Genomic DNA, 9,110 nt, shown 5'->3' on the forward strand with positions numbered 1-9,110 from the left:
TCAAAGTACATGCTCTCGCTAACTATACTTTTCCCATCTTTCGGGCAATTTGTGTATATCATGCCAAAAAAATTCCTCATCTTTCGAGGCAAACCACTCATCAAGCCATTTTCGGACGTCTTCGTAAAAATCGAAGTGCCGCTTAGCGTGCGCGTGGCCCATCGACGAAAACAGATGATAGTCAAAAGGTGCCAGGTCTGGTGAGTAAGCAGGATGGAGTAGCACTTTCTAGTTGAATGTCTCCAAGTAATTTTGGACCATTGTTGACGTGTGCGATGGTGCGTTGTCGTGGAGGAAAATCAGCTTGTCATGTCTTTTCCGATAATGTGGCCTTTTTTCACGCAGAGCACGATGCAATTTGATCAGTTGTTGGTGATAGCAGTGAACATTAACAGTTTCACCAGGTTTTAACAGCTCGTAGTAGATGACACCCTCCTGATCCAAACGCACAGCATCGTCTTCCGTCATCCGAAGCGATTTGGTCTTGAGGAAGATGTTGATAGGCGGAATCAACCCAAGATTTCTTGCGTTTAGGATTCTGAAAATAGATCTACTTTTCATCGCCTATCACAATCCGATGCAGGAACGACTTTCTTTTTTTCTCTGGCAAGCAGAATTTGGCATGTGTTTTGGCGTCGCTTTATCTGCCTACCGTTCAATTCATGCAGCACTCATTTTCCGAACCTTCTCCATGGCATGTAGCCGCATGGAAATGGCTGCTTGAGAAACACCCAATTGCTCGGCAAGCATTTTTTGCGATTGGGTATCGTCCAAAAGAGCTTGCAATTGACAGTCCTCAACTTTCCTGGACCGATTTTTCACGCTTCTTGTCATTCAAGTCAAAAAATTATTGTCATTGAACCGGCGAAACCAATCTCTGCACGTTGTTTCCGATAAAGCATTGTCGCCATAGGCCTCCAAAGCATTCGATGCGATTCGACAGCCGATTTCTTCAAATTGAAACAGAAAAGCAAAGCTTCCCACTATGCTTTTTTTTTTTAGCAAAAAACTAAACATGATTACGAAAGAAAAAATGTTGTTGTATGAAATTGGTGATGATGTGCACTGGTTAATGTTGACAGATGTCAAACACATAAAAAAAAGTGTGTTGTGTGCCCAGGGTAGCTTTGTAACTCACTAATGCCACCTATGAGCAAACAGCGGATTTAAACTTATACACTTGTTTGTGTGTGTGTGTGTGTGTGTATGTGTGTGTGTGTGTAATTAGTTCCATAATACTTACACAGTTGTCACCTATATATTTATTATAGTTGCTACGCCATGTTTTTTTCTGAGTGTAGTATTGCGAGATGAGTCGAAGGATTCAATGTGATAATGAGAAATTTCTATCTCCTTTGAAATTTAGAGAATATTTATATGTTAAATTGAAATTAGAGAATTACATAAAATTTATGTGAAATAAAATCAGTTTGAGAGAAAGAAAATTGTTGATGTTTGCGCTAGACCATTACATTTGGGAATAATAAAATCGGATATAAATTTTCTTAAATTTATCTATAACATAATAATGTAGAATAGAATAGAATTTACACTTCAGCATTTACATAACCAAGAAGGGGATTTGGTTTACATAAATTCCTTATCTACACTTATCCTTCCACACTGCTAGTACCTAACTCTAAAAATAAAAAAAAAGATTTTCTTAATATTCTTATTCTCACACATTTCTTTGAATATCACAATATATGTTCCTCTATCTTATAATATTTATTACTTATATATCACAGCCTGATCATTGCATATACTATACTACAATACAATACTATAATACAATACAATACGATAGTACGACTCATAGCTACAACTATATACATATGTCGCAGTGCAATACAATATAATAATGTAGAAAATATATGTTGATCAATGTTTGAGAAAAGAAATTAGTTTTAGTAAGAAATTAGTAAGAATTATTGATAATTGTGTGTGTGCGATAAAGTCTTCAATTTGTTTGAAAGATTTGTCAAAATCAGATATAAATTTTCTTATTTTTATCTATAATAATAAACTACGCATAAACTGCGAATTTCGCGATGTAATTAGCAAACTTTGAGAATCGCTATAATCTTAACCCGATGATTACACTTTGTGAAAATTACGTAATGATCACACGAGGTCAACATGACCCCAGCATGTTTAAATGCCACAGCTTTATTTTTATAGATATAGGGTCAAAAAAAATTAGGGACATTCTTTGAACTTTAAAATATGTATTCGTATTGATTTTTTGCTAAATTAATAATTTTAAAATAGTCAAAAAATTCATGAATGAAAGTTTACGTGAAAAGTGACTTTTTTTTATTTTAAAAAATCAACTTTTTTATTTTTTAATATTTTTGCGTAAAATTTTAGGGAAGTCTTCAGATGCTGTACTTCGATAAAAAAAATTATTGCAATAGCGGACGTTTCAAAAAAGGTATTTATTTTGAAGATTGATTGGGATCACCGTGACCTCAGCAATATGATACGTCCACTTTGCTCGATTGTCGAAAATACACTAATGCGTTTTACGCCATGCCAACCGCATGGTAATGTAATTAGAGACTCAAACTACTAGTAGATGGAGCATCAGATGTTATTTCGAAATTTAAGTGAAAATTTGGTGAAAATTTAGTCCAAACTTTTGGTGAGGTCACAGTGACACCCCTAGTAATCAATTAGAGTTAAGATATTGTTTCGCAATATTTCCTCGCTTGTGGCCTCTCATTCAGCTTCGCAATTTCTTTTCTCTTTATTAATTGGAGAAAAAGAAGTCTAAATAATCTAAGCGATTTACTCTCTATCGTTTTATTTTTTTTACATGCCAGATTTTGACAGAACTGACAGTCAGGCGTAGAACTCTGTCTACGATTATTATACCAGGTTGTCGGATGCGCTCCTAGCTGCCCCTTCCGATATGCAATCATTGCACAGCGGAAGCACAATGGTCTCGTCGCAGGCGCTCCTCGGCGTTAATGCCGCTAATCGCGGTACATTATCGATGTACGAGGAAACACATAGGTCAAGTTCGAGGTGCAAGGTGCTCGTGATCTTGACCGCGCGCGATCGCCTTGGTTTTGCATGTCTCGATCGAAAAGAATCGATAAAACTCGTGTACACTACACATTGAAGATTGCGAATTGGAGATTAGAATTCGACCAGTCATATAATTTTGTCTATAATACCGTTTCATTCTGATAAGCTGAATTAATTTTAATTTTAATTTATTTCATTCTCACTGAATTCTAATCTCCAATTCGCAATCTCTTTAATCTCTAAATGCATAGTGTGACATGGGCCGATTTCCCCGAGTGTTTTAACAACATGTATTTCAATAAACAGCGGAAAAGCGATGAACATGCGATAACAAGACAAACGTGTCTCATTATGTAATCGCCAGGATTTTTATTTGCACCGAATTGTATATGTTTAACATTCGATGATTGGATCAGATTGAATATTTGTCAGTTTTCGAATATTACTCGCGTGTATATCTGTTTTACGTTATAAAAATGTAAAAAATCAAATTTGAAAACTACTTTCTATTTTATTGTTTTATAGTAGATTTATTATTATTTAGGGAGCGATTTTTTAATTATTTAATAGAGTACATTATGTTATTACACACAATTATTTAATAGTTGGATCAAGAATGATCCAACTATTAAATAATAGTATATTGTATTTTGAGACACATTAATTATTTTTTTAATAATAACGAAATGTTTTATGTTGCTCAGTTATTTCAATTGAAAAGTAACGTAATTAAGCAGCCAACGTTAAGAATGTCGTTAAAATTGTTTAAAAAATAAATGTGTATTCCAAAGCGCAATATATGTCTCTTATATAGTGTTCCACACAGTCTCTTCCACTAATATTTCTGAGTCTTAATTTTGTACTATGTTTTAGTGCTTAAAAAAGATGCTAGAGTGACGAAATTATTAATACATTACAGCTGTATAAAAATCTCTGAATTGACTGAACGGAATCAAAAATCCTTTTGCAAGATTGAAATAGACGTAAAATTAGAAAGTGTGCGGCATTGGACTTTATATTAAAATTGGAAAAATAGTTAAAAACTTACATTTTTCAATTCGTAAAGTTGACGTAGAGACGTTTCCTTAATACAAAAAGTTTCATGCTCGACAAAATGATAATAATAGCATCACTCGTCAAATTACGTGAATTATGAACAATATTGAGTTTATAAAACTAAGACTATTGAAAACTTAAAAAAAAGATTTATATTGATTTGTAAATTACGTGTATACTGGTGTATATGTATACTTAACGAAGGCTCAATAAACAGAAATAGTAATTGTGTGTAGCAGTAAGTGCCGGATTTTGCAAGAGAGTGTTGCAATATGTTAGATAAGGACAAATGTATGCATATATGTAAGTAAGACAGAACAATAAAATGTAAGAAATGAATTGAATGAAAGATGTTACTATTATCGACATTTTTAATATAGATTTTTAATATATTAAAAAAGTCTGTACTATTAATATCGAATTTGGTTTAACATCCTCTTATAAGGGAATTAATCCCATAATTATCAAAATGCGATAAATGACGTTTTCTCTCTCTTCTCCTTTTCTCCCAGCTTAATTAAAATCGATGTAGAAAAGTAATAAACACATGGTGATAACAGGTACATGTCGTATGTGATCGTCAAGATTTTTATCGAATTATGCAGATGGAAGTAAAACAGACAAGCCAGAGCTGCGCTTTGAAATAAAAATGCGAAGCAAGTACATATACAAAATGCCATTTCATAAGATGTGGTTTTCTTTGTTTTTACTACGGATTTTATTTCGCTTACGAATGTTAGGACAGATGACTAAATGTAATCGCGTAAAGATTGTATGTACAAGATTGTGTAGGTACAATTCATGCGTTTCGTTTGTTTTTTTACAATATATTTTTCATAACATTTACTTTCGCAGGACGAAGACTTTGAGCGCGAATAAATACCCAGAAAAACATGCCGTTTGTATTTGTATCTATATTTTTTTCATTCTGCTTTATATTTTACAGTTTGCTTTGATAAGTACGGAAGCGAAAACGCACTTGCCCCACTTATTTGCGCTTGTCCTGATATTATAGATAAAATTAAGTTATATCTTTCTTCGCGTACAGCTAAAAATAAAAACAAATACAGACTTATGTGTATCGTGTTGTTATTATATATCAATTTAATTTAATGGTACGATGCGTTTTTTTGTATATCTGAGAATAAGTACAGAATAAGTACAAAAATTCAAGGAAGTAGGACTCAACGCGATAATTAGTGCGCTAATATAATATTGAATTTTTGTACTTTAATTTGTTAAATTTTTGAGGAGTTTGATTCCAGAATAATAGAGTCAGGATACCGTCACTTTGATAAAATAAATTATGATATTCATAACGATCAGGACTGATCGAAAAATGACTTTGAATAATTATTTTGCCATTTTGGTGCCATTTTGTGGCATACCTTTTGATCATCAAGACATCAAAGTGGATGCCAAGTGTCTTTACGTTCCGCCTGAGTATCATAGTGTCATAATTTTGATAAGCAACATTCTCCGCGTATACAGTAATACGCAACGATGATATGTGCGGATACGCAATAAGTTTGTATTCGCCTTAATTGATACGTTGTTATGCCTTGCATAGCAACAGCTCGCCAAGTTTTTGCGGACTTCGCTCTTCACGACTCGGGTACACTTTTCTTGCAGGTGCTGGGCAGGCAGCAATACATCGTGCGACCGATGGTAATGGAGGAGAATTGCACGCCCGGGACTGGTAGCGACAACCCAGCGATTGCCGGAAGTAGCGGGATCATTAGCGAGGCCGCGCTGGCACACGCGCCAGCCTTGACCGAACGAAACCTCCGGGAGTACGGAATTCCTCTGCAACAAGCTATCGAAAAGGTGTGTCCCACATCAACGACTGTAGTGGAAGAAGACTTTGAATTTCAAATATTTATTGAGAATTTTATTTAAAAATTATATTTGTAATAATGTCTATTAAAAATGCTCCATAAATAGACTTATCGATTTGTTAACATTGAGAGAAAGTCAATTTTCAGAAGACATATTTTTGGAATAAAAGCTTTTAATGGTCAAGCTGAATCTTAAATACTTATTCGATGTATATTTAACGATGTATATACTATCTACATATGTAGTTATTTAATTTACACGCCGAATTGATTTTTTGGTCATGAAATGCAAATCTGATTAAACTACAATAATAATAATAATATCACAAATTAAATTGACTATAGCAATTTAATAATTTGATGTTTATCATAGGCATCTTGGAAAGATCTTAATGCTGCCAAATAACATAAAAATCTGTAAATAATTTTATTGCGAAATTGCGAAAAATATAATAACCCTGGCCAGGAAAAAAATCGAACCTGGATCTCTTGCACTGTGTGCGAGCGTCTTCACCTCATTATTTACAGATTTTAATATGTTATTCAGCTTCATATATTATTAAGATTTTTTTAACAATAAAATGTCTATGAGTATCAAATTATTAAATTGCTAGTCAATTTAATTTATGATATTACTATTGCAGTTCAGTTAGATTTACTTTTAAAAAACGAAAAATCAATTCAGCGCGGAATTTAAATGAAACTACGTAGGTAGTATATAAATTCACATCAAATTATTTAAGACAATTTAAGTACTTAAGATCCAGCTTCAGTTAAAGACCTTAACTACACATCCTATTTTCGAGGACATAATCGAGACATGAAATGGGCACAACATGGGCGTGCCTTTCGAATGCCAATGTATTGTGTGTGGGATATTCTTAAAATATGTATTTACATTGACGATCCTAAAAAATGCTTTGTTTAATATCAATAGGAAAGAAGTTCATTATCTTTTTACTCTTTTATCTATTGAGAGATAAAGATATCCATTTTTTGAGTTAAAAGATAGATAATCTCTTGAGAGTTAGGAATATAGTATATGTAAGGTAGTTGAGCCCCGAATAAAGCTTAGGCATTAAATAAGGCCCACTTTAAATTTATTATTTTAAACTCTTTAAAAACGCTTTACGCCTGCAGTACATGCTTAAAAGATGTGTCAGAGGAAGATAAAAAAGGATTAAAGAATTAGAAGCTGTAGCAACACGTTTGTTTAACACAATATTGTATGAGGGTAGTATGAGTCATTTTTATAATAATTCGCTACAAAATTTACTAGTACACAATATGTTTCATAATTTATTATAATTCATATAATATTATTCAATTTCTTTACTATAGAAAATAACTAATAAATCCATTTTTAAAAAATAAGTATAAGTATTTTTTTTAAACAGTGTTTTGAAAAGTTCTCTTATTTAAAGCCTACTTACGTAATTATTATTATAGCTACTATTATTTGTTTGTTATATATAGAGTTTACGCTAGAGAATAACAATTTTCAATACTGTTTTTTAAGAAACAAAATTTTCAAAATTGCATTGAAATTGCTAGAAATTTCTAAAGATTAATTACAAACAAAATTAAAGATAATTGTAATATTTAAAAGTAGAGTAAGTCCTAAGGAATTTCCTTTCTATAATATGATAATTTTAAGACTGATTTAGAAAGAAAATGTCTACTTCCTTCTTATTTTTAATTTAATATTCTTCTTATTTTTGATTTGGGCCTTATTATATTCATATGTAATAAGGCCCAATGTTAATTTTTTTTTGTTTATTTACATATATTTTATACAGAATGTTCCATTTTAAATGTCCCACTCTAAATAACTGTTTCATTTTTTATTTTAGAAAAAAATGCTTCAGACAAAAGTTATATGGCTTTAAGGAGGACATAGGATGATATCATTAGTTTGACTTTAAATAATTGCTTGAAGGTCACATAAAGGTTATCTTCAATTTCTTAAATAGAGCCATCTACTTTTTATTGCACATTCTTGTAGATTATCTCGAGAGCTTTCCAAAATACTATAATTAGTTTATTTTCATTAAGTACTTTTCGAGCTTTAAGATTTTCAAGCAACTATTCAAGGTCAAATTAATTACATCATCTTATGTCCTCCTCAAAGCCATACAATTTTTGTCTGAAACATTTTTTTCTAACATTAAGCATGTGACACCCTTATAAATAATATATTTTATTTTTGAATGAATATGAAATGAAGATTTGATTCTTACTTAATTTAATTCAATATTCTCATAAATAGAATTTTTAAAAAGTAAAAGAAATTAGTTGAGCCTTATTCGGCTTAGGTACTTTATAGTACCTTGTACGTACATACATTTATGTGCGTACATAAATGTATGTGTGTATATGTAGATATATATACACAATATTTGTTTAGTGTTAAAACGTCATCTCTGTGAACCTGTTTTTTTCCAAAAGGTTCCACTTTTTCAATATTTGGAAAAAATAAGTTCTGGTTTTCCTCCAAAGAGTTCTAGAGTTTTCTATCAATTTTAGAAAGAGTTCCATTGATTAAAGCGATGAAAAAACTATTTAAAGTATCGGAAGGGGAGGAGATCAATTTCACAATTCTGAAACTTTAAACAGCTATAACTTCTTTGCGATTTTAGCACTTTCATATATGACAATCGATAGGACTTTTTTGGAGGAGGGGGGGGGGGCACTAGAACTCTCAAGAAAACATTGGATTTCTGAAAAAATTTTTTGAAAAAAAAAATTTCTGGAAAAAAATTTTTTTTAGATTTCCAGCATTTTGTCATGAGTTTTGATCCCCCGAAGAGTTCTGACGATTATCCTTAATAATCAAATAGCTGAGACTGCAAACAAAAAAGTTCTAGCGCCTCGAAGTCGAAAAACGAAACTCGAAAACTGAAACTTCAAACTAGAAGTTTTTTAGACAGTTTCAGAATCAATATCTAAAAAGTTCTAAAAGTTTGAAGTTTCAGATTCCGAATTTCTCTATTTCAAAGTGGTAGAACTTTCTTGTTTCAGCAATTTGATTATTAAAAGTAATCGTTAGAATTTCGTTATTAGAACTCATGACAAAATGCTGGAAATCTAAAAAAAAATGTTTTTTCCAGAAATTTATTTTTGAAAAAATTTTTTCGGAAATCCGATGTTTTCTTGAGTTCTAATACCCCCCCCCCCCCCCCT

General features: G+C 31.9%; 1 protein-coding gene across 1 annotated transcript in view; it reads left to right on the forward strand.

The window, feature by feature from the left end:
- The window catches only part of LOC108685880 (RNA-binding protein fusilli-like), a 57,550-nt gene that overhangs the window by 29,555 nt on the left and 18,885 nt on the right, over positions 1–9,110 (forward strand). The window contains exon 2 of the mRNA XM_018190888.1: positions 5,722–5,916. Coding sequence (XP_018046377.1) covers positions 5,722–5,916 — 195 coding nt within the window. The remainder of the gene's footprint in view (positions 1–5,721; positions 5,917–9,110) is intronic.

This window comes from Atta colombica, unplaced genomic scaffold (assembly GCF_001594045.1).
Source record: "Atta colombica isolate Treedump-2 unplaced genomic scaffold, Acol1.0 scaffold161, whole genome shotgun sequence".
NCBI lineage: Eukaryota > Metazoa > Arthropoda > Insecta > Hymenoptera > Formicidae > Atta > Atta colombica.